General features: G+C 31.2%; 1 protein-coding gene across 1 annotated transcript in view; it reads left to right on the top strand.

The window, feature by feature from the left end:
* LOC114330086 (ZZ-type zinc finger-containing protein 3) overlaps positions 1-27,560 on the top strand; it is a 47,284-nt gene that overhangs the window by 1,043 nt on the left and 18,681 nt on the right. The window contains exons 2-5 of the mRNA XM_050642608.1: positions 3,671-3,793; positions 6,546-6,689; positions 8,636-8,738; positions 15,917-16,029. Coding sequence (XP_050498565.1) covers positions 3,671-3,793; positions 6,546-6,689; positions 8,636-8,738; positions 15,917-16,029 — 483 coding nt within the window. The remainder of the gene's footprint in view (positions 1-3,670; positions 3,794-6,545; positions 6,690-8,635; positions 8,739-15,916; positions 16,030-27,560) is intronic.

Below are 27,560 nucleotides of genomic sequence, written 5' to 3'. Positions count from 1 at the left end.
TTACCATGAATTGTCATTAGGTACATCCGAATCGATACAGACACAGTCCTCGTAGCATACTTGGTATAGCATTCGGCCAGAGATCGAGAGGTCTTGAGTTCGAATCCGGAGCAATCCTATACTTTTTTTATTTTTTTGAAAGCGGCAAGCACAAAATTAGTTTGGTGTTTAAAAAAAATTAAAACGAACTGTTTAAAGTATATTTATTTTTAAGAAATCATATAATAGAAGTATAACTTCTTACGTGCTTACAAAGTACACACACATTCTTTTTTTGGAATCTAAAAGACTTGACATTTAACATCAATTTGACATTCCCAGTGAGTTTCCTATAATGGTTTTTAAGATAACAGCACATTGTCAACTAAAATTTTCCATCGCCCTTATGGAAGCAGAAAAAAATGTATATAGTTGGTTCACTAATCTCAGGCACAACTGTCTACTAATTTTAGTAATTTTTTGCTAAGTTAGTTACTTTTTGACAGACTAGATGTAGCTGGAAATTAATATACAACCAAGCACATGTGATCATAGCCAATATTAAGAGTAAACAAACATAAATCTTAAGCCAATCAATAATTATTTATTTTCAACATTAGTATCCAAAGGGAGTGAGAATAAATTGACAATAATGTGACAATTTTTCAAAAACTTGTTGCCTGGCAAAGGCAATAGACACAAGAGCTCGAAGGGCTTAAGTGACTATTGCTGAATGGAAACAAGTTTGAGAAACAAATTCGAGCAATATTTTCATTTTCTTATTTATTCTTACTATCGTGTGATATTCGACAGATTATTTTTTAATACTTACATACAAAATTCAATTCTTTATAAATAAACATTCAGTGACATTTATCCCAATTATGTGACAAACATTTTTCAACTTGTCAAAGTGAACAACACAGTTTAGCAAATATTCAGGCGAAGATATTAATAAAGTAAAGTAGTTAAAATTATTTATACATACAGTTTTATTCATGAAATAATCTTACCGAAGTACACTCGAGTGCTTAAAATTACTGATTAGTGTTGTCGTGACAGTTGTTAAAACTAGGAAACTCTTAATGAAACAAGAACAAAATACCAAAAAATTATTCTCAGTATAATAATGTTGGTAGAATATTCCCGGTATAATAATAATCCAATTGGAATTAAATTGGACAGATATTCCAGAATTCCAACAGAATTAAACATGTGATAAAAAATCTTACTACACAAATGGGAATAAAAATCATTAAAAAATAATCACCATAACATAATGTATTGATAATTGATAACAAATGAGAAAATTATTTTTATTGTACACAAAATAAAAATATTTTGAGGAAATAAATTCTACAAAGTTGTATGAGTTAAGTATACATTCCCACTATTTACAATAATTCTTCTTGTTTTAATAAAAAAGTAAGTTTATTTGAGCTGTTAATAGTGTGAGGTAGGAATTTTTGTGTTGTAGGTTTCTTACACTGCCGTGCTTAGCAGAAACGCTGTATCAGCAAAAATCTGAAAAAATGAAATTTTTATTTTTTTCTAACCCAAATGTGCATATCTATCTTATTTGCTTACTAAAAATGACTTAAGTTAAGCCAAAACACATTAAACACACCGCGTCTTATTCCGTATCCTGTGTAAATGTATACAAATTCTTAAACTAAAATCGATTTTACTCGAATGTGATGTCTCTGCAGATACGGCGTTTTTGCTAAGCAGGGCAGTACAGTGAATCCGTTAAAATGCATCTGAGTTAAGCAAACAGACTTTATAAACCTTATTCAATACAAAAAAAAATGTTAATTGTGCGCAAGATATAGCTGCATCCCCAATGATTAAATTGAGGGAGTAGCATCCTATATTCAGAACGATATTTGGACCTCAAAGAGATGAATTGACAGGAGAGTGGAGAAGGTGCTGTAATGCTGAACTGTTGATTCTGTATGGTACTGAAAACTGATTGGTTCCCAGGCAGTCGCCTTGCTTGTTCACTCCTTTTTCTGGCACTGAGTAATATCAAATACTATAGATAGACTGTAATACATACAACGCTTGACATTTCCCATTAATTTTGAGGGAGCAAAAAAATAGCGCCATCTAGCAGTATGAGTAGGATACCCAGAGCAATCTAACCTTACATTTATAAAATTGCTTTATCATTGTTTTTGTATAAGTGTTTGAACTATTTTTATTTTAATTTAATTTAGCAAAATTAGCTTGTTATTCAAAAATTTATAAAATTAAATTTGAATGTTTACGTCAAATTTTACATTGTCAAAACGTAGTTTAACTCAAGCCGACAGTGGCGCTAGTGGCAACGTGCTTCCACATTTCTGTGGGAGTTGGATGTATTACAATCAATAGTATTTGGTAATATGATAACTTTAGCTGATGAACTGGATATGAAAACTAATATTCTTTAATGATAAAATGGGTGGATATGCATGCAATTGAGTTTGATCTGTATTGCTGAAATGAAATGATTTAATTGCAAACCTACTAACATCATCTATCATGCAGCCACTGAACATGCCCATGTTTAAACAAATGATTGGAGTGACAAAAAGGGATAAAATTATAATGTATTTATTAGAGAAGGTCTAAGTGTGCCACCAATTGATGCCAAAGCAGGAGAACATATGATTAGATAGTTAGGGAATTTCAACCTCCTACATGACACAATATGATGAATCACTGATTTACAAGTTCCTGGAAGCAATATAGAGATCCTGGAAGATATTTAGATAAGACATGCCTGTTGTCCCATCGCTCCACATATTTTTCTTTTATATTTTAATTAGTAATTAATAGCATAAGTTTTTATTATTATTCACTTTTTATTTTGTTTAATCATGTGTGTGTATGTTACGTACCAATATGGTCCTGTAGGCGCCACCCCCAAGCTCAAAGTCACTTAAGATAGGTTGGGGACGCTAGGGAAATACACACATTGACTCAGATATGTATAGACATTCAGTGTGAAACGACACAGTTTTTATCAAAAAAGTGCCAGAAAACCGCCACCCATCCTAGTACAGTCGAACCCGTTTATTAGAATACCTGTTAAAGGAATATCCCGCTTTAAGGATTAGACATTTGAGGTCCCGAAACGTTACTACTAGCCACCAATGATCGGCTATTAGACTATCCCGGTTATAGGAATACTTTTGCTTGGCACGAAGGCTATTCCAATAAGCGGGTTCGACTGTACTAGGAGAAGAAGGACATCATACAAGGTACCGTACATATACATCACACGTAATTTAATTGATTAATTTTGCTTTTAACCTTTTTTCACCTTTTCATAAAAAACCAGTACCTGTCTTATTAATGTCTTATTTCTAATTAGTAAAATCTATAAGTACACCTGTGAAGGTGGTGATATTGATAAAACCCAAGATTGAAACTTATCATCGAGAAATGTAATACATGAACCAATCCGGCATAGGAATAAAGGCAAACAGAAGGATAGACCAGGGTTTTTCATAATTATCTTTGAGTATTCCTCATTTCAGTGGTTTACAAAATTCATTTAGTTTCAGATATTTTGAACTCTGTCTTAACTGTATACATTCAGAACAGGGTTTTGATATTTTTGATACATATTTGTTGTGATTTTAGCCGTATTTGCTTTAAAATATATACCTACATTTCACTAAGCATGAAAAATATTTTTTAGGATTATAATCAAGTTGTGGAAGTAAAAAGGCGTGCCTTGGAAGATACTCAAAGTTTATTTAAGAAATTTGTAAATAAGGAAGATTTGGGTATGCAATTGCCAGGTAGGCTGGAACTAGCAAAGGTAATGTTAATAATAGTTAGTGCACTGTATTCAAAAGCAATTTTACTAATTCTGTATTCGCAAAATCCAATTTCCGACAGAGAGAGATCAAAATCTCAAAGATGGACGGTAACTAAAGGAAAGCAAGTTGAATATAAATCATTTACACATGTGTTTTGCCAAAGTAACCACTAAGTTTTACCACTAAGACATCTTACTGGTTAAAGACGACTCAAAATTATGTTTCATCTGTATGCATTCATTAAAATTTGATGCTAACTGATTTCTTTTTACCTTTTTTTCATTAACTAAAAACTATCAATAATTAAAATATTTGCATCTGCCATGCGATAATCATAATTTAATGTAAAGAACTCTTACAATGCTTTCACATTAAACTATCGATATGTTTGCTCAATTTCTTTACAAAGAAATATTTTACTAAACTCAAGTCGCCATTGCCTTTTATCCTGCTCGATATATCCAGTCCACCAAAAAAACTTGCGCCTAATAATCACAGCGTTTTAAAAATTATTAATCTATCTTACCATTTCTAATTTCCCCTCTCCGAGGAGAAGCCTCGGAGGTGTTACCAGAGAAGGTTCCTATTGTTTTCAGTCTGGTAGGATTTAGAATAGCATTTTTGATGTTGTTTTATGTGCTATTAGATTGAAAACTTAGTTTTTTTATGTCTCCACCCTTCTCTGTCTTGCGCAGCTGCAATCTCTCAAAGCTCCTAAAATGGCTACCATCTCGATAGTGTCATAGGCTTTTATGTAGTCAACAAATACTAGAACTAGCGGCTGGTTGTACTACACAGTTTTTTCGATTAGGACCTTTAGACAAGTTAGATGGTCATTTGTACCCCCAGGGCGGAAACCTGCCTGTTCTCTTGGTAGACCTTTTTAATTTACAGTTACACCAGGGACAAAATTCAGTTACTAGAGAAATATTTGACAATGTACATTTAATCGAAGTGTCTATATAGAGGTACATCCATTTTCAACGAAAACTTTTCGTTTATAAATTCACAAAGTCTGTGTGTTATTGCGTTGCCGTTCCTGCAATACTTACAGCAGATTTATCAATGGGTCATATGTAGTTTTGTCTTCTGAATCCAAATATGAAAACGGCATTTCGATATCTCTAACCGTCTTCGAGATAATCGACCTCAAAGTCTAAAATGTGACGTCACAATCCTTTTATTTTCTGCAGACACACTAAACGTCAGCTGAAATCGTTGCTAGTAAGTACAGTTGGGTCCGCGAATCTTTACCCGTGCGTCATCATTTAAAGCATACGAAATTAGTTGATGATAAGTTGGAAATTGAAATTCACTAAACGCAACAGCAAGTGACAGTAAGTGACTTGCTGTTGCGTTTAGTAAATTTCAATTTCCGACTTATCATCGAAATATTTCGTATACCCTATTCCACGAACATACGCCTGTTTTGGATTACTTCGACAACGAATATTTTACTGTGCAAAATAAGAAGAACGAAAGTAAATTGCAAATTACATTGTTGTTTATTGTAATAATTATTAGCGCCATTTACTTTCGTACTTCTTATGTTGCACAGTATAATATTCGTTGTCGAAGTAATCCAAAACAGGCGTATGTTCGTGAAATGGCTCATATGCACTATTTTCGTATGTATCATCGAAAATGATGACGCATGGGTAAAGATTCGCGGACTCAACTGTAGGCTAGTTTTTTAATCTGAATTTTTTAAGCAAAGCATAGGTTATTTACATTATTTGAGTTAGACACTTCGTGAATGTCAAACTAAATTTTAAATAAAGTATTAATAAAAAATCAATGACATTTGATAGTAAATTTAATTATTAGATATATAAAATACATAGATGTTCAAAAATACAATTTGAGTATATTTTGAAAGCAATACTTTAGTAACAATTTTAAAAAGGTTTATAGGAGTATACGGCCTCCCCTTTAATGGGGGTACCTAATGATAAATGGACTGTTCCATTTGTTATGAAATGAAAATTGTTATTATAGTCGGTTCGCTAAACTCAGACACAACTGGTTAGTGATTTTAGTAGGTAATTTTTTTGTTTTTTGTCAATTTTGCCAAAACTGGCAAGATTACTAAAATTATTAAGTAATTATTAACTATTTAGTACCTAATTATTTTTTTTTGCCAAATTGGTAAAATTACTGACTAAAATCACTAGCCAGTTGTGTCTGAGTTTAGCGAACCGACTATATGAAATGTTGTTTGGAATAAAAAATTATGGTCTGATATATGCAATTATTACATCCTTCTAATGGAAAAAAATATTTGAAGATTTTTCTCAAATTATGGATACCAACAACATTTTCATTTATAACTCATTTATTTTTAATTTGACGAAGAAAAGTTATTCTTCATAATAAGCTCTTCATGGTCTAAAATTTATGATGCAACCATCATATATCAAATTTTATTAATTTGATACGAGGTATATAAAAAATATGAATTTCGATCAAGAGTAAAGTACCTTTATAGTTCACAACATTTAAATTGGAATGATATAATGCACATTAAAACATAATTTTTAATTCTAAACAACTTTTCATAATAGCAATTTTCCATATTATGAATTAAAATACGTAAATAAACAAAGTTTTCGTTATAATAATGCTCGCATTTTCAGCTTGTTCTAAATAAAAACTCATCTTTTCGCTAGTAGATCCAGCATTATGACACTTTTATTTTATTTTATTTTTATTTTTTTATAATCATTTTTTTTTAAATAGTAATATTTTTAGCTGCCAGTGATTAAATTTGAAAACTATGATGTGAAACTTCCAAAATCAGAAATAGATCTAATATATTCAGAGACAACTCCAGCTGCTCCAGTAGAAGATGAATTCAAGAAAGTAACAGACAAATCAAAATCTGAAGGCAATAATGTAAGTAACACATGTTTGCAGTAGTAAGAAATGTAATGTAATATATTTTAGGACTTGTATCATTTAAAATTGATTTATTTACTGTGCTTCTGTATATGCCTGTACATCAAACAACTTTGCTGTAATGAGGAGGAACTTGAGTTTTATTCAGAATATCTTAAAAAATAACACATGGAAGACATGCAAGTTGTGGTTAATTAATAAAGTTAGATGATATTAAGCCCTATATGTTAAGAACATTTTGTACCTGAGAAAATTTAATGTGTACATTGTTTAATTAATATTAAGACCCTATATGTTTAAAACCAACATTTGGTACCGGAGAAATTTTGATATGTGTACGTTTTAAGGCTATGGGTATATAATTCGCAAATATTTTACGGCTATCCCTACCTTTTCTGTCTTTACATGGCAAATTACGTGTAGTAAAATTCACACTGGTATGGATATGTACATATTACTAGAATGTCATTCTACTTGACAATGTCATAACTAGCTTAAAGAGATGGCTTTTGGATGTTCTTGGATAACTGTTATTTTTGTATTATTGCAAATTATTAATTCAGTTAATAAATGTGATAATATTTTCACTAGCTATGTATTCAGTGATTGTAATAATTTATATGTACCTACAACAAAATCTAATAAAAGAGGAAAAGTGTTAAAGTGATTTTTTAATAATATATTGTTACTATGGAACGCTTACAATTTTGACATCTTTAACAACAAAATACTTGGGTCACAGAATATATCTTAATGCATTCTCTGATTCTATCTTCCATAAATAATACACAATAAATAACTTTTTATAAAGTTCACCTCGTAAATCAATTATTTATCAAATACACTATATATCAATATTATTTAATCAACAACTAAAAATATTCCCGATTCATGTCAAATAATTATTTAAGATTGTCACTGATTGTCAGTGTCTGACTGACAATATTCTATTCGACTATGAGTGCGTTCATAAGTGCGTTGTATGACAAAGATAGATTAGGAAAATATTACCACGGACATTGTGTTCATTTTTTTCGAATCCTGAAAAAACCAATAAATATTTTTGAAAAATCTAAACACCGAATGAAAGACTAAATTATTACCGAGGGCCGAAAGTCCCTTAGAATAAATAAAAAGTTTGTTTTGAATGACATATTTGAACACTAAATTTTCTCTTAGTTTTTCACCCCTGTAACTTATTAAAATAAACATTATAGAAGTTCTCAGACTTCTCTTTCGGGCCTCGCTAATAACGTAATCTTTCATTCTGCGTTTAAATTTTTTAAAAATACTTATTAGTTTTCTCAGGATTCGAAAAAAATGAATCCCCATTTGAATAGCATTGCAGCCGAAAAAACGTACCGATCCTCTTAAGTAATTAATTGTAAAGGAAGGAGATATTGACTGATTTGTGTATGGAATTGACAAAACAAAATTGATGAATGACACAAGACTTAGTTTAACTAAAGAACAAGTTGTAATAATACTCGATATGAAGAGTAGTAACAGAAAATGTAGATATTTTTATGCAAAACATCTAAAGGGGTTTTCATCAAGGGGTTCTGTCATGTGTCACATAATATTAACATATCTACGTCATACGTCTTTGGTTTGTATCATTGGTAATACCAATAACGTATGACGTAGATATATTAATATTATGTGACACATGACAGAAGCTCGAAACAAATGACTGTGAATGAAAAGCCCTATTGACGCATCTTTCAGCTAGAAGGATCATAATCATGCCGTTACGTCTCTTTACTATTGCTTCTTCAGATAAGTCTGTGCACTGTGTGTGCTGCTCGACTATAGTCTATTATATGTTCGATGCTTATACGCAAAGTAAATTTATCTCTAATTTGGATGGATAAGTGGTGCAGACCACATTTTTTTATATTCGAATATCCTATAAAAAATATTCCTGTATAATTTTCTTTTAGGCTTGGACTTCAGAGGAGCAGAAGAAATTAGAAGAATTGCTTCAAAAATATCCGCCGGAAGCAATTGAAAATAGAAGGTTTAAGAAAATTGCCAAAGAATTAGGTAAAGTTTACAGAATGCAATTTCCTTTAAGTAGATAATTAATTGAAATGAATTTCGACTCAATTCAAGCTTTCTGCTTAACCCAGGTATAACATACCAAAAGGCACCGCCAGGAAAACATTCCACTTTGCGGTTCAGAGAGCCCATATGAAACGAGTCTTTGTACTCTATGCAGAGTATGGCATTAACAAAATAAGAAAATCTACGGTTTCGTTTTGATTTCGTTTTGCCTCCTTGACAACAGGTAGACCTAGAAATAGTGCTATCGGGGGATGGAGGAAGACAGATTTTAATCAAAACGAAACCGTAGATTTTCTTATTTTGTTAATGCCATACTCTGCATAGAGTACAAAGACTCGTTTCATATGGGCTCTCTGAACAGCAAAGTGGAATGTTTTCCTGGCGGTGCCTTTTGGTATGTTATACCTGGGTTAAGCAGAAAGCTTGATTTGAGTCGAAATTCATTTCGCTTATTCCCCGTTAGAGGGCGTTCTATCCATACTGCGATATAAATTATTTTAATTTATATCGACAATCTACGGTCGGAATGGTAAAAATCTGTCTTCTTTAGAGCCTCCTTGACAACAGGTAGACCTAGAAATAGTGCTATCGGGGATGGAGGAAGACAGATTTTAATCAAAACGAAACCGTAGATTTTCTTATTTAGATAATTAATTGCCAGATTAGATAAGACCCTATTTCATTCTTCTTCTTTTTTGAGTGCTGTTTCCAAATCGGAGATTGGATATCATCATCACTATCTTTACTCTACCTACCGCTGCTCTGAAGAGTTCTATAGAACTGCATTTAAACCAGGCATTTAAATTCTTCAACCATGACATTCCCCTTCTTCCTATACTCCTTTCTCCTCTTATCTTTCCCTGTATTATCTGTTTTAGCATTTCATATCGCTATCCCCTCATTATGTGTCCCAGATATTGTAACCTTCTTATTTTTATTGTGTTTATTATTTCGTATTATTTGTCCATTTGTCGCAATACTTCCGTGTTCGTTGTCTTCTGTGCCCATGCTAATCTAAGCATGGATGGCATCGCCTAGTGTAACTTCTTCTTCTTAAAGTACCGTCTCCTCAATGGAGGTTGGCTACTACAATAGGGAACTTGCACATATTTTTAAATACTAAAATAATATTAAAAAATATAAGGAAACATGATCTTAAAACGCATGCATGCAAAAGAAAAATATTTTTATTTCATACGCTTATTACGCGGCTTTGAAAATGCTATAAAATTCAAATTTCTTCAGAGATGCGTAAACGGGTTCTGACGTCACGACCCAGGGTCTACCTGCCATCGACAACAAAACCGCTAGGATATTTCGAAAATATTATTTACAAATTCATTCACATTCATGCCTATTCTGTAACTCATTTCGATGATAGAAGTCAGTAAAATCGAATAGAAGTGGCCAAGTCGAATAAAAATAGTCCAAATCCGTATTCCATAACTACTTCGGAATCTCTACAATCGTGATGTGAATAGAAATCACTTCGACAGCATTTACCCTGTCGAGATGAGATTTCGATTATCGGAATTGTGGTTGACGCATGCGCATTTTGTTTTGTTTTGACGTTTATATTTTATATATAAAAATAATTGATTACTACTTATTTCTAATTATTTATAGTATTTGTAGCTTTTTTTAGCTGCTTAATTTTTAGTCTGTGGTGTTATTTGTTTAGAGAATTATATATTTCATTTAGACATGTTGTACGAGTATGAATTGGACCTAACCTTATTTATTTGCTATTTGGCATCTGAATGTTTCCCATTCACAGTGTTGCCATATTTTGTTCGCTCATTTCTTGTACAATTTCGATGAATGGTATAATGCACAAGAATAGCATACGATAGACTTCTTATGTGTTAATTGATAAATATATTATAATAGTATACTTGTATATTTATCAGTCAACGCTCATAGTCTGAACAAATTATAGAAAATATGCCATTTTGGAGAAGTTGTTTAGCAGTTATTTCAGCTGGAATCGAATCTTAAAGATTGCATATTATTAGTAATATCGATTTTAAATAATTTATTAATAATAATGAATTAATAACATCAATTTAAATATCTTTGATTTAAAAGCATTTATACTTCTTATCTTCACTTATCTTTTTATTTATCAGTTAAATCTTCTTTTTTATATCAATTTAATTAACTTTAATTTAAAACCATTTATCTTCTTTTGAGCTTTTTGCATCCAGTATTTACACAAATATTTTGTTTACTTTTCAAAACTTGAGGATAGTATGAAGTAAGTTTGAAAACATTGAGGATATGGCAACGGTGTCATATTTCAAATTTAGATCCAGAACAAACAGGTCACAGAACACTAATTTCGCTGGTTAATGCGAGGTTGCCACCACCTCAGAAAGGCGTGAAATAGAAGTCGGAGATTTCGATTTAAACTGATTACGATATGAGTTACGGAATACCAATCCAAACACAAAAATGACGCGATAGATATCAAACATTCCAATTTCGGGTAATTACGATTCGACTTGGTCATTTCTATTCGATTTGTTAAAAGTTACAGAATAGGGCTGATTCACTTAAAACTCTTTGTAGAAGTCGATTGTATAAATAAAAGTTGAAAAGAAAAAAAGGTTGTTTTGGTGATTGTATTAATTCCATTTTAATCGCATTTAATTGGAAATTCCAAGGTATTATTTGTGTTCTTATATAGTTCATAATCAGTTTATTTAGTTTCAAACTGAAATTGATCAGGTGTTAAAACAAATAAGTATTATTAATAAGCATGTTTAAATTGTTTATAACAATGGGTTTAATTACTCTTACTTTTATTACTAAAAGTTTTGTTTATTTCTTTCTTCTTTGTTATGAATCTAAAATATTTATAAATGATACGTTTTAGTTTTGTTTATCACAAAATATTACGACCAAAAATATATTCGGAACATTTATTATTATGAGGGACGAACGTTTTGGATTTGTGTTGTTAGAAAACCGAGACCGAGAGCTAAAATCTAATCTGTCAACCAAATAACCAATGTTACAATGTACAATGCACATGCACAAGGACAGTTGCAAATGCTCTATTTAAAAAATAAGTGTTTTTTGCGTAGCAGATACAGACTTAAATATGTAATTCAAATTTTACTTATATTTGGATAGAATATGACGCAGGTGTTATTGACAGTTTGATTAGTATAGCAGAAAACTTTTGGAGTGTAAATATTTTCCCCCATCTATTTGGCTCTGCTAATTATTAAAAATAAATGGAATAAAACTTTGATAAAATAAAGTTTTATCCATACAATATTGTTTATTTCTTTATGTGAGAATGAAATTTAAATTTTAAACTAAATATATTTATATATTTTAATAAAACATCCTTTCTTTTTATAAGTAATTTTTTTGTAGTACATATCTATGTACAATATGTATCTGCAATGTAGTACATACTTACATAACTTTATAATATAATTTGGCATTTGAGATAGGTTGTAAAATAAAAATGTATTTCCGTTGACTAAAAACAATATTATAAATGCATGAAAATCTTTAAAATTTCAAAATATTGTCTTTACAGTGCACGTCTGGCACTAGCCAAACGAGAACAGTGGTAAACATCATGGTTGGTGACGTCAGACCCAAGCGCACACTTTTGAAGTTGTTTGAAACGGTAAATTTGGGCGCGCAACTATTATCAGTTATTGTATGTAGACTATTAATTGTTAAGACGTAATATTTTGAATATAATATTTTTGAACTAGCGTTACCAGGTGTCCCGATTTGCGCGGGACGTCCCGATTTTAAGAGGTCTGGCGACGCGTACCGATTTGTACCTGATCGGGACACTAAATGTCTCGATTTTCACCCACGAAAACCAATTTCAGGAGGACTTACAGTGAATTTTATAACAAGGCACTCCTAAATGTTATAAAAACAAGGCACTCCTAAAAGCGGCAAAATTGAATGAAAAATATAATTTTAATAAAAAAGAAATAATTTACCTAATCTACGATTTTTTTTTGTAATCTCGTCTGATTATTATTATTATGTAGGATTAAATACAGATTATAGAAACACCTTGTAGTCCAGTAAATGAACGAGAACGATAATACCGTGTAATTTTCAGGATAAACTCCGAATTGTATGAAAATTTGGACGGCTTGTACCGTTGGTTGCTTTTACTCGGGGGATGGCAGTCACCCCTAGTAGGGGTGAAAAACCGCGTTTAAAATAAGTCCGGAGATGGATAAATTGACTAATTCTAAGGAATTTTAGTTCTATAGAATTTTAACTTGTTAATACTTTTCGAGTTATTTACGATTGAAAACGTTTATTTTTCGACAAAAAAAATCACGTTTTCAGGTGATTTTCACAAATAACTCAAAAATTAAGTATTTGATCGAAAAAAATATTCTTAGCAAAAATGTAGCATAATATAAAAAAAACGAAAAAATTTGTGAAATCGTAAAGACTATAGACCCAGCCAAAGCAAAGTTGTGGCTCATGAAAAATACGTTGTTATTCGTCAAATTCCAAATCAAATGTTTCAACGTGAAATAACCAAGAAATAAAGCACTTTTCGGGAAAAACCAATTGAAACTTTTTTAATAAAGCTTATTTAATAATAAGCTAAAGTATTATGTTTTAAAAAAGTTTCTAGCATCAAAACTAAGCGAGTTATGCTAAATCAAGTTGACTTCTTTTTTTTTTGGTAAAAAAAAATCGTGAAAATTTCCCCCTGCTTAGCACCCCAAATGAAATTGATCGTTACCGCTTTACAAACAATTTATTTTACTTATGTATTTTTTACATGATTGAAAAGGCCTGAACGAGTCAATAATCACGAGTGTATGCAAAATATGGACAGCCATATTTTAACCAATTTTTGTCTTACAGAAAAACAAAATGAATCTATCATATTTATAAAAGCAAAACCTACCTACTTTTTACTCCTTGAGATTTTTAGTATTCCTAATACTTTTATTTTCCAATATTTTATGAATTTTTTTAATATAAAACCAATTTTGTTTAAAACTGAGCACCCTCAACCGGTAAAACTTACAGATCGTATAAACAATACACATAATATAAATGGTAAAGCGGTAACGATTAACTTTATTTACGGTGCTAAATAGTGGGAGATTTTCCCGATTTTTTTTTACCAAAAAAGGGGCCAACTTTATTTTGAGCGTAACTCTATTAGTTTTAAGGCTAGAGGCTTTTATATTATAAAACAATATTAAAGATTTTTTTAAACACTTTAAAAAATTTTAATAGGTTTTGCTCGAAAATTGCTTAATTTTTTGGTTATTTCAAGTTGAAAAATTCGATTTGGAATTTGACGAATAAGAACGTATTTTTGATGAGCTATAACTTTGCTTTTACTGGTTTTATAGGCTTTCTGTCCTTAAATTACTCGAAAAGTATTGACTTAGATTAAAAATTATATAGAACAAAAGTTTTTTATAGTTAGTCAGTTGATCCATTTTGGGACTTACTTTAAACGAGCGTTTTTTACCCCCGAAAAGGGGTAACTGTAACTGCCACCCCCCAAGTAAAAGCAACCAACGGTACAAGTTCAACTTTGAAGTAGACAGTAAGTAGAACCCAAAAACCAGATTTTCATGCAACTATGAGTTGACTGAAAATTACACTCCAAAACGGTCATTTACTGGGCTATTGTTGTTTATTTGTCCCGATCTACAACCCTAAATCCCGATTTGTTTTTGCTTATGTACCGATTAAAAACAAATCGGACCTGGCAACACTATTTTGAACATAAATTAACAACTTTATGCAAAAATATTTTTATGTGCAAGTTCCCTATTGCAAACTCTTCTCTGTCTTCAACTGTTCTTATTATCTGTTCAAAATTTAGCCCTGTCCATTGTCGGATGTTTCTGAGCCACGATAGTCTTTTCCTCCCTAGTCCTCTCCTTCCTTCGATTTTTTCTTTCACTATAAGTTGAGCATATTGGTACTTATTATTTCTCAGTATGTGGCCTAGGTATGATATTTTTCTAACTTTCACTGTGTTGAAAAGTTCTCTTGCCTTGCCTATTCTATGCAGTTCTTCGTTTGAGGTATGCGATGTCCATGAAATTTTGAGGATTCTCCGGTAGATCCACATCTCAAAGGCCTCCAACTTATTTACGGTTGATGTTTTAAGGGTCCATGTCTCAACTGCATAGAGAAGAGTCGACCAGACGTAGCATTTGGATAAACGTAGTCGAATTTCGAGTTTTATTCGAGAATTACAAAGCAGCTTTTTTATTTTTTCGAATGATTTTCTGTCCTGTTTTGATTTTCGATCTTATTTCTAGATCAGGATTTAGGCTGCTATCGATCCAACATCCCAAGTACTTAAATCTATTAACTTGTTATAAAATGTGCCCATTTATTGTGCAAGGTTGAGGTACGTTTTGGTTTTTTCGGATTGACATCACTTTGGTTTTGGTGTAACACCACACTTCAATTGACTAATGTGTTCTTGCTTCTGTGTCCAGGTTTTAAGTCCATACTGCAGTATCGAAAAGATGTAGCATCTGAGAACTCTTACTTCCAATTCTAATCTAAGGTCTTTGTTGCGGAGAATTGTTTTCATTTTTACAAACGCATTTCTTGCTATTTCTATCCTGGCTTTTATTTCTGTTGTTTGATCATTTTTGTCTGAAATCCAGGTTCCTAGGTATTTGCATTTATCAACCCTTTCTATCGGTGCATTTTCCAAATGTACGTTTGTTTGTAATTTGTTTTCTTAGTTATTATCATGTATTTGGTCCTTTTATATTAATTTTTAGTCCATATTTTTCACAGAAACTGTTTGTTTTGTTTAGTAGGTAGTAATTGGAGTTGTTGAGCTGAGCTTGCCATAATCACGGTGTCATCTGCATATCTTATGTTGTTAATACATCTTCTAATTATTATCCCTTCACTTTCAGACTTCTTCAAAAATGGCTTCACTATATACATTAAATAATAATGGAGACATAATACATCCCTAATCCCTGCCTAACTTCTTTCTTGATTTCAATTTCTGGACTAGTTCAGTTATCTATTAATTGTTTATTCACTGGCTATAATATTTTTAGTAATGATTGTTTATTTCAAAATAATTGTAACTCAATATTTTTGTTAAGCATCGGCACCTGACTATAAGTACTTATATTATCTTCTAGGGACTAGATCTTTAGCTCAAGTCGCCAGTAGAATTCAGAAATATTTTTTGAAACTATACCAAGCTGGTCTACCCATTCCAGGGAGATTGCCGAAATCTGTTGATAAAATCAAGGTACGTGGGTTCTGTATTAATATATTTACCTTTATTATAGTAGGTAAAGACAGTGTCCCCGACCCTGGATACCAAACCAGGAGTATAGAATTATAGTACATTTGAAAAGACTATGGTAGATGAGAAAAATAATCGTCAAATAAAGAAATCTGACACCTTACACTAGTCTTAAGGATTATTTTATTCCGGGAGCAATCGCGCGCACTTCTGTCACGTAAGTAGTCGCGCGTAGAGAAAAAAAAATTGGAGGCACTCGTGGGAGTGCCGACAGAAGTGAAAACTTTTTACAGTAAATAAATTACGAGCTCAATCCTTTTTCCATATCCAAAAAGAAGTGCTATACATATATGTATATCATATACGCGATGCGTATGCCCTATGCTATTTATATGCGTACAAAATTTATTTCAGTGAAGTGATGACGGTCGCAAATTCAATACTTTTTTCCCATCCAAGAAGTGCACAACGTCCCTAAAGAAATTTTCAATTCAAAAATTTATTTCGTCGAAGCGATGACGTTCCCTAATTTAATACTTTTTCCCCATCCAAAAAGTACACAACGTCCCTCAAGAAGTTTTCACTTCAAATATTTATTTCGTCGAAGCGACGATGGTCGCGACGACGGTCGCTAATTTAATACTTTTTCCCATTTAAAAAGTGCACGACGTCCCTGAAGAAATTTTCAATACAAAAATGTATTTCGTCGAAGTGATGACGGTCGCTATTTTAATATTTTTCCGCATCCAAAAAGTGCACAACGTCCCTAAAGAAATTATCAATTCAAAAATTTATTTTGTCGAAGCGATGACGGTCTCTAATTTAATACTTTTTCCTGATCCAAAAAGTTCATAACGTCCTTCAAGAAATTTATTTCGTCGAAGCGATGACGGTCGCTAATTTAATACTTTTTCCCCATCCAAAAAGTGCACAACGTTCCTCACGAAGTTTTTACTTTAAAAATTTATTTCGTCGAAGCGATGACGGTCGCGAAGACGGTCTCTAATTCAATAATTTTTCCCCATCCAAAAAGTGCACAACGTCCCCAAAGAAATTTTCACTTCAAAAATTAATTTCGTCGAAGCGATGACGGTCGCTAATTTAATACTTTTTCCCATCCAAAAAGTGCACAACGTCCCTAAAGAAATTTTCAATTAAAAATTTATTTCGTCGAAGCGATGACGGTCGCTAATTTAATACTTTTTCCACATCCAAAAAGTTCACAACGTCCCTCAAAAAGTATTCACTTCAAAAATTGAGTTCGTCGAAGCGATGACGGTCGCTAATTTAATACTTATTCCCTATCCAAAAAGTGCACAACATCCCTCAAGAAGTTTTTACTTCAAATATTTATTTCGTCGGAGCGATGACGGTCGCGATGATGCATGACGGTCGCTAATTTAATACTTTTTCCCATCCAAAAAGTGCAAAACGTCCCTAAAGAAGTTTTCACTTTAAAAATTTATTTCGTCGAAGCGATGACGGTCGCGAAGACGTCTCTAATTCAATACTTTTCCCCTATCCAAAAAGTGCACAACCTCCCTAAAGAAATTTTCACTTCAATAATTTATTTCGTCGAAGCGATAACGGTCGCTAATTTAATAATTTTTACCCATCCAAAAAGTGCACAACGTCCCTCAAGAAGTTTTCACTTCAAAAATCAATTTCATCTAAGCGATGACGGTCGCTAATTTAATACTTTTTTCCATCCAAAAAGTGCACAACGTCCCTAAAGAAGTTTTTTCTTCAAAAATTTATTTCGCCGAAGCGATGACGGCCGCTAATTTAATACTTTTCCAAAAAATCCACAACGTCCCTCAAGAAGCTTTCACTTCAAAAATGTATTTCTTCGAAGCGATGACGGTCGCTAATTCAAGACTTTTTTCCCATCTAAAAAGTTCACAACGTCCCTAAAGAAATTTTCACTTCAAAAATTTATTTCTTCGAAGCGATGACGGTCGCGATGACGGTCGCCAATTTAATACATTTTCCCATCCAAAATGTGCACAACGTCCGTATAGAAGTTTTCACTTCAATAAATATACGTATAAAATTTATTTCGCCGAAGAGATGACGGTCGCGAAATAAATCCTTTTTCCCCATCCAAAAATAGGTTTTACATTTATTTTAAATTTTAATACTTCTATACAATTTATGTATACATACACATAATATAGATACGTACAAAATTTATTTCGCCAAAGAGATGACGGTCGCGATGACGGTCGCGAAATAAATCCTTTTTCCCCATCCTAAAATAGGTTTTACATTTATTTTAAATTTAAATACTTCTATACAATTTATATATACATACAAAAATAATATACATATAGCATAAGCGATGACGGTCGCAATGACGGTCGCGAATTCAATGCTTTTTCCCCCTATCCAAAAATCGCACAACGTCCCTAAAGAAGTTTTCACTTCAAAAATCTCACAATACGAATTTAAAACAAATTTCTATTTTATAATATTTTTATTTACTTGTTATGTTAAACATATCTATTTCTAACAATTTTAAAGCTAATTGATTCTCACCAAAGCCATAAATTCCACAAAAAAAAATAAAAAAAAACAAAAAAAAATCCAACGAATTACTGCAATCTTCCTCGAGGCACTTACGAGTGGAAAGTTATGTTGCAAAATTTTTCATCAAGTTATCACGGAAAAGGATAAAATGCTAGATTTTTTCTAACGGCGCGACTGCTCCCTAATTAAAGGCATGATAGTACACAGTAAAAGCTTGTACAGTTTATCCCAAACACTTTTTTCAGTGAGTCATTAATTTTGACGTCATATAAGATTTTAAGAATGTCGCGAATCACTGCATGGCATTTTAGTTAATTCTGACAGTTGTAAGGATATTTATATAAATATCAAATATTATAAATATTTTCCAAATTATTAATATTTAAAATATTAAGAAAAAATTAAATAAATACAGAATACAATTTCACTATACAATGTCCGAATATACCAATGACATAAAATATTTATATTTACGTCGTTGACAAATTTCTAAGCTAGAAATTCAATTGTCATTTTATCCGTTAACATTGTGAAAGTACTGTCACGATAGATTACTTTTGTTTCAAATTATCTTCATTCGCATCATGGATTGGTTATCTATTTAGAGTATTGTAATAGGGATGTTCACTAATTTTTAAATATAGTTAAATTCAGTTTTGGCAGGTTTAAACCAACATGCTTAATTAAACCTTGGTTTAAACCAACTGGTTTTTTTCTTAAAAAAAACAGTTGGTTTAAATCTGGTTTTTTATTTTTATTTTTTTTACTGAGCCTCCAAACTGGTGTTTTTATTTGAAGTTTTTACTACAGCTGCCGCAAAGGAAGAAAATTAAGATAAATAATTTCTATTTTTTTACCTTCGAACTTAGTTATTTTGAATATTATAACGTTTGATGATGTTTTTTTTGTTATATTAATTTTTTGTATGTGTAAATAAAAGTAAAAGTTGTCTTATTCATTTTTTTCATTGTTTATTAATTAATTTTATAAAATAATTTATTCATTTTTAATGATTTTAGACTTATAATACTTTGTATCAGAAAAACCTGGTTTAAACCAAATAAACCTGGTTTAAATCAAAAAACCTGTTTTTTTTTGGTTTTTTCGAAAAAACCCTGGTTTTTGCCAACGCTAGTTAAATTCAATAGATTATAAGGTATATGAAAACGTAGCAATCATAAATCTGTTTAAAAATGTATAGTTTTTAAGATAAATGAGTTCATAATGTTGATTTTCTTGGAGGCTAGAAGAACGGCTCCCTGCAGCGAGACTACGGCCTGTGACGTCAGTAGTCGTATCGGCTGTGTTCGAGGGCTAGTTCTGTATACTTATTTACGAAGTGTATTTGAATGTGTGCAGTTCTTTACGTATTTAATTAGTAAACAATGAAGCCAAATAAGTGCTGTTTTGTTCCTGGGTGTGTAAATACATCGAAAAACAATTCTGACAAGATTTTTATTACCGTTCCAACCAATTTAAAACAGAAAAAGAAATGGTTTGTTGCAGCTAGAAGGGACATCAAGCAAGTGTCAATAAAAACCAAGTTTTTCTGTTGTGAAGATCACTTTATTGTGAGTTATGGATCTTTTTCTAAATAAAAAGTTTTTAAATTACTCATTTTCACCCAATTCTATGATATGTTTAGATTTAAGTTAGCTTGGTTATAAACTAAATTATAAAAATTCTTAATACAGTCGTATTTTGAACTTCTCTAAATATCTGTTACCATTTATCTGTTATCATTTCAAAGAAATGGGTTAGCATAGCAATAAAACTTTTTACAAAAATGAAAAAGTAGCTAATAGTTTATGATCTCTGAATTTGTCGGGACCCTAAAAAGACTGGTGCCCATAACATAACATAGTAATAAAATATTTATTACTTGACAGACCCTATAAACTAGACATCAATTAACTTTGCAGTGAATTGTACATAAAAGTTCTTGGATTCACTGAAAAATATATTAAGCGGTAATATTTTATTACAACGTATTCTATGTATACCTAAGCGGATAAATTTATTAAGGGGGTAGGCGCAAAATCTTGGTCAAATACTATTTAATTAATTTTTTTCGAATCCTCAGAAAACTAAAAAATATTTTTGAAAAATTTAAACGCAGAATGAAAGACTACATTATTACCGAGGGTCGAAAGTCCGTTAAAAAAACAAAAAGTTTATTTTGAATGAAATATTTGAAATTACTGGTAGGGGAGCCCAAGCGGGGATTTTTGCAGTTACCCGAGCGCGCCAGATTATCATATGGGGAGAAACCCCGTACCCTGTAGATGTACCTCTACCATATATTGGCTCTTAACACAGCTCTAGTTCGTTAAGGGAGCCCGAAAAAAATCTATCCTTAAAAATGCTCGAAATTGTCAGATTAAGATAAGGTAAGTTAAGTAAATGCAGAAGAGTGTATATTTCAAAAATTTGACGAAGGAAATGGGCGAGTCAAAAAGTTTCACAAAAAAGCGAATATTTCGCGAAATGAACGTCAGATCAAAAAACTAAAAACTACGTGTTCAATATTTTTCAAAAATCTATCGAATGATACCAAACATGACCCCCCACCAAACTTCAAACACAATGTTTATATCAGAATTAAATGTTATATTTGAATTGCCTTAAATTTGTTTTAATACAAAATGTCTTTAAGGTATAAAAATGACTTGAATACAACTATATTTCAATGGCAATAAAATCCAATTAAAGGTATAATGATGGATTTTGAATGGATAATTATTATTTAAAAGTAATACTCACTGGTTGGTTTTGGTTCCACTACTCTGTGGTTGATTTATTTCCTTACAGGAGGCCAAGAAATCAGACACCATTGTTATGTCTACAGCCGGTAGATTATGTGAATCGGCTTTTTGAAAACCTTCTTCCATTTTATTTGTACCACCCAAAATATGTCCTTACAAACAGTCTATACACTTAAAATTAAACAATTTCTTTATTAAACTCCACTTTAATCCTGATAAAATAACTAGAGAACAAAATACAATGACCTGAACTAACGTCAAACAGGTAAACAATAACACTGGGAGGAATGGCGCGCGCTGGGGTATACGACTAGTGACGTCAGACCAATAGAGAAGCGTTCTTGAAATTTAAAATAATGCTAGATTTCTAATCAAGATTTTTTATAGACAGGCTTTTTTGATTCTTTTGAAATTTTAGACAATAATTCCTAGGGTGTTTCTTAATCGTTTTACACGTTTGAAATGACTTTAATTTTTTGTGAACATCCCTACTGTCAATCAATAATACATTTAATATGGAAATAACCTTCAACGAATACGTTTTTTTCTGTCACTTTGAGCTTAATGCGTTAGAGCGAATTCGACAAACTATGACGCGCTGAAAGAAGGGTTTGAGATAAACTGTAGTTATAGTATGTCTACTATAATTATATTAACACTGGTTTTTAATACTAAATGCATTTTAGTGTATGTGCTGTATAAAAAAAATGTATTATAATTAGCTAAATAAAATAAAATTATCAACTCAATTTAAAAGAAACAAAATAAAAAATTAAATTAAAATTTGTATGTAACTACTTTAGTTTCTAAAATTATTAAAATATTTTTAAAGTTTTTAATTTTAAATTAAACTAAAAAGAATCATCTATTTTTTGTAAACAAACACATCTGGCATCTAAACAGTTATCAATCTCGGTAACACGAGTATAGGTAGTCACCCTCTTAGAAGAAGGTGTAAATTTATCTACACTGGTATCTACTGCATTTTTTTGCTACACTTTTCAATGAAACAGAGTGGTGTACCACAACACCTTGTAAAGAAACAACATAGTGTAGCAATTCTAAACTTTCTTTAGAACTAGTGCTGCACCAGAAAACAAAAGAACATACCTAATATGTAACGTTTCCTTATTTTCCAGATTATTTATATTAAAATAATGATTTTACATAAAAATATTTGATCAAAAATTTTCTTTATAAAAGTTATATTTATTTAAAAAAAAACTAAAAAGGGTTACAAACACAACAGAACGTTTTCCTCTCTAAAAAGAGCACCATCGGTGTTCTTACCTAAAATAAGTATAACCATACTTAGTGAAGACAAAGTTAAAATTTAAATGTTGACCAAGATAAAAAAAACAATGTTAGGTTATACCAAATACTATTGACTGTAATACATCCAACTCGCACAGAAATCTGGAAGCACGTTGCCACTAGCGCCACTGTCGGCTTGAAGTGAAACTACGTCTTGAAAATGTAAAATTTGACGTAAACATTCAAATTTAATTTTATAAATTTTTGAATAACGAGCTAATTAAAATAAAAATAGTTCAAACACTACAAAAACAATAATAAAGCAATTTTATAAATGTAAGGTTAGATTGCTGTGGTTATCACCGCACACCACTAGATGGCGCTATATTGTTTGCTTCCTCAAATGTAATGGGAAATGTCAAGAGTTGTATGTATTACAGTCAATAGTACACTCTGGGCCAAAATTAACGGGCCACCTTAAAAATAGGTAATTTTTGATGTCTTATTTCTCCTAAACCTGTTGTCCGATTTAAGTGATTTCTTAATATGTTATAGCATTATTCCTTGACAATATCGTTATAATAATAATGTTCCTAAGCAGGTAGATTTTCATTGTATACAGGGTGTACGAATCAAACTGTGTTTTTTTCTTAAAGTTTGCATCACCATGTGGAATATTCTAGTATCTGTAGAATACTGAAGTTAAAACCTAACTATAGCCTCATGCATTCTCAACATTTTGTTTCTTGATTGATTCGCTTATGTTAAATAATAAAAAAGTTAGGTGCTTTAACAACTAGACATGTTTTTTATCAATACATGGTATTTTTAAAAAAATTTGGAAAATTTTAAAGGGTAATTCTGCATGAAAAAAAAATGACACTTTGCTTTATAAACTTATGTCCGCAAATGCTTTGTTTCCGAGATAGGGGGTGTTGAAATTTTTTTGACAAACTGACGATTTATTTATTACTTTAAAACCGGTTGAGGTATGCAAATGCAATTTAGTGGGTTTTATGACGTAGTTATTGCATATTTTTTGGCATACAATTAAGCATTTAATATTCACCATTAGCGCCCATACGGGTAATATGAGCCATCATATGAGCTATCATATTACCCGTATGGGCGCCAATGGTGAAAATTAAATTCTTAATTGTGTGTCAAAAAATATGCAATAACTACGTCATAAAACACACTAAATTGCATTTGCATACCTCAACCGGTTTTAAAGTAATAAAAAAATCGTCAGTTTGTCAAAAAAATTTCAACACCCCCTATCTCGGAAACGAAGCATTTGCGGACATAAGTTTATAAAGCAAACTGTCATTATTTTTTCATGTAGAATTACCCCTTAAAATTTTCCAAAATATTTTAAAAACACCCTGTATTGATAAAAAACATGTTTAGTTGTTAAAGCACCTAACTTTTTTATTATTTAACACAAGCGAATCAATCAAGAAACAAAATGTTGAGAAAGTATGAGGCTATAGTTAGGTTTTAATTTCAGTATTCTACAAATACTAGAATATTCCACAGGGTGATGCAAACTTTAAGAAAAAAACACAGTTTGATTCGTACACCCGGTATACAATGAAAATCTACCTGTTTAGCAACAATATTACTATAACGATATTGTCAAGGAATAAGGCTATAACATATTAAAAAATTACTTAAATCGGATAACAGGTTTAGGAGAAATAAGACATCAAAAATTACCTATTTTTAAGGTGGCCCGTTAATTTTGGCCCAGAGTTTATTTGGTTATACTTATAGGCTTGACATGCTTCTTCTTCCTCTTTTCTACGGCACTGTAGCCCAAATTGAGCCTTGGCGTCCTTTATTTTTTGACTCCACCCTTGCTTGTCTGTGGCTGCTCTTCTCCATACACGGACTCCTAAAAGGGCTTGTGCGTCGCTGTTTACTGTGTCTTCCCAGCGCTTTCTTGGCTTTCCTCGTCTGAGTCATTATTTTTGTTTTTTCTGTGTTAATTACCAGACCTAGCATTTTTCTTTGTGTTTTTAACTCTGCGTATGTTTCGTGTGCTCCTGTTGATGTTCTATTCATAATATTAATATCATCGGCATAAGCGGCCAGATGAACCGTTCGGTTGGTCAGTTAGTCCAGGGTAATAAGGATTTTCTCAGGACACTCAAAGATCCAGGTAGCTGACTACTTTTTTAGTTATTGTAGACCTATAGGAAGAAAACCTACCTGTTTCCTGCCCAGAGTTCGCGTCCGTTTTTTAATTATTAACAATTTATTGCAAAAATGCCAATTTTTTCGATTTTTTGCACCCTATTCAAAAGCTAAACAATTGACATAAAAATACAAAATTTAATTTCTTAGAACATTGAAAAACCTTCAAAATACAGATTTTTGAAAGTTAAAAAGTTAATTTGTTGCTTCACAAATTGCAAAATAAATGAAAATCGATATTTGTTAATAACTTTTACTAAATTTAACTTAGAATTTTAGGGTTTCACCCAAAGTTGGTTATTTTGGTACTTAACAAACCCTCAAAATTTGAGACGGATCCATTAATTAGTTTAAAAGTTATTCTATTTGTTTATCCCAGAGACATTTATTTTGCCATAACATAAGACAGAAAATAATAAACATTGGGCAATTCTGAGTATGCCAAACGAAAGTAGAAGACTGATAGTATCAAAATGTAATAAAAAAAAGATGAAAAAATTAATCATTATAATCAAAAATTCTAATGCCAAATTTTTGAAATTTTGTAGTTTATAAACATTTAGAATAACTTGACAAATATTGTCCGTAGGAACAATCTTTTTATATATTCGGAAAGCTAGTATTTTAACACGAATTTTCATATAAAAAAATTTAGCCTGGGTTCATTAGGGACAAAGTTAGCCATTTGTTGTTTTTTAATTCACAGCTAATTTGTTTATAATAATTAAGGAATTTCATTGATGCCATTTTAAATAATGGGATTTGTATTTTTTGTTAAAATATTTGCATAAACATTGTATCTTCACAGCACCCTCTACGATTTTTCAAAATTGTAGTTCAAACTGTTACTAGGGGGAACCTACTAATCCACCGAGTTAAAATACCGAAAAAGCAATTTCAAACTAATACAATTTTCTGTATCTCCGGATCAACTCAATGGATTTTCATCTTTCTTTTTTTAATTTGTATGTAATTTCTACGTACATTACAAATAGGCAATTTGTTTATAAATTTATTAATTAATACTCAGTCTAAGTTGTTTAAACAATTCTTGAAAAAATATTTTTTACAAAAATCTATTTTTTTATTCATAGTATCATTAATGATCATACAAAACGTTAAAGTTCACTTTAATAAATAAATTATTTTTATTAGATAATTATTTATTGAAGATAATTTATTTATTAAAGTATAACTTAACTTTTTCTATGATTAATAATGATAGTCTGATTAAAAACATGGATTTTTGGGGAAAAATTATTTATTAAAAAATTGTTTAAACAAATTAGATTGTTTACTAATTAATAAATGTCAAATTGCAAATAGACAAATTACATATTTGTAATGTACAGAAAAATTACATACAAATTAAAAAAGAAAGATCAAAATATATTCAGTAGATCCCGAGATATAGAAAATGATAGTACATAGTTTTAAGTTGCCTTTTTTAGTTTTTGAACTCGTGCATTTGTTGGCTCCCAGCTCCCCCTTCACTTACCACGACTAGTCATCAACTGAACAACATTTTTAAAAATTCGTGTAGAATACCAACTTTTCGAATATGTAAAATGATTTTTTCTACGGACAATATTTTTAAAGTTGTTCTAAATGTTTATAAACTACAAAATTTCAAAAATTTGGCATTACTATTTTTGACTATATTAGATAATTTTTTTTCTTTTTTTTAGTACATTTTGATAGTATCACTTTTCTACTTTCATTTGACATACGCAGAATTGCCTTATCTTCATTATTTTCTGTCTTATGTTATTGCAAAATAAAGGTCTCTTGGATAAACAAATAGAATAACTTTTAAACTAATTAATGGATCGGTCTCAAATTTTAAGGGTTTGTTAAGTACCCCAATACACAACTTTGGGTGAAATCCTAAAGTTCTAAAGTAGTTTTAATAAAAGTTATTAACAAATAACGATTTTCACTTATTTTGCAGTTTGCGTAGCAACAAATTAACTTTTTAACTTTCAAAAATCGGCATTTTGAAGGTTTTTCAATGTTCTAAAAAATTAAATTTTGTAGTTTTATGTCAACTGTGAGTCGTCGCTGGGCCATCGAAGTGTAAACATCGTTAAAGCGCTCCGAAAAAACCGGTGATTAAGAATTCTAATTATCTTATCAACAACAATAAAAAAAAACCATTAGCAATAAGTGAGAAAAACAAAACAATATGTTCCCTTCGGGGAATCTTATTGGGTTCAGAAATGGACAACCAGTTTATCAACAACAAAACATACAGAGTGATTCAATAAATCTACAAATAACACAAACAACCAATAACCAACTACAGTGGCAGCCAACAATGATGAACCAACCAGAAAATGCAATGAACATGAATATGCCAACTATGCAACAACAGTATCATACAACTCCTATACAGACAGCAAATACAAACTATCTCTCTCAACCAGTTCAGCAGCAAATGCCGACATCAAGTAAAAATAGTGCAAATATCGAAGACAGAGAAACTCACTATATGACATCAACCAGCGAAGATGAAGAAGAAAATCAGACAAACAGTAAAAACGCTTGGCAAGTCATGGGAAGCAATAAAAGGAAGAAAATACATAACAACAAACCAAATCCAAGCGAAATTGAAACAGGTAACCGATTCCAACCGCTGTCGAAAGAAACAGAAGAAAATACTGGAAACGCAGAAACCAACAAAATACCAAAACCTCCACCAATATTTGTACACGGGGTACAGGATTTCAACGAGATGACAAAGCAATTAGAGGAAATAGCGAAAAAAGAAGAATACCAGACAAAAAG

Source organism: Diabrotica virgifera, chromosome 2 (assembly GCF_917563875.1).
Source record: "Diabrotica virgifera virgifera chromosome 2, PGI_DIABVI_V3a".
NCBI lineage: Eukaryota > Metazoa > Arthropoda > Insecta > Coleoptera > Chrysomelidae > Diabrotica > Diabrotica virgifera.
This window is presented reverse-complemented; position numbering and strand designations above follow the sequence as displayed.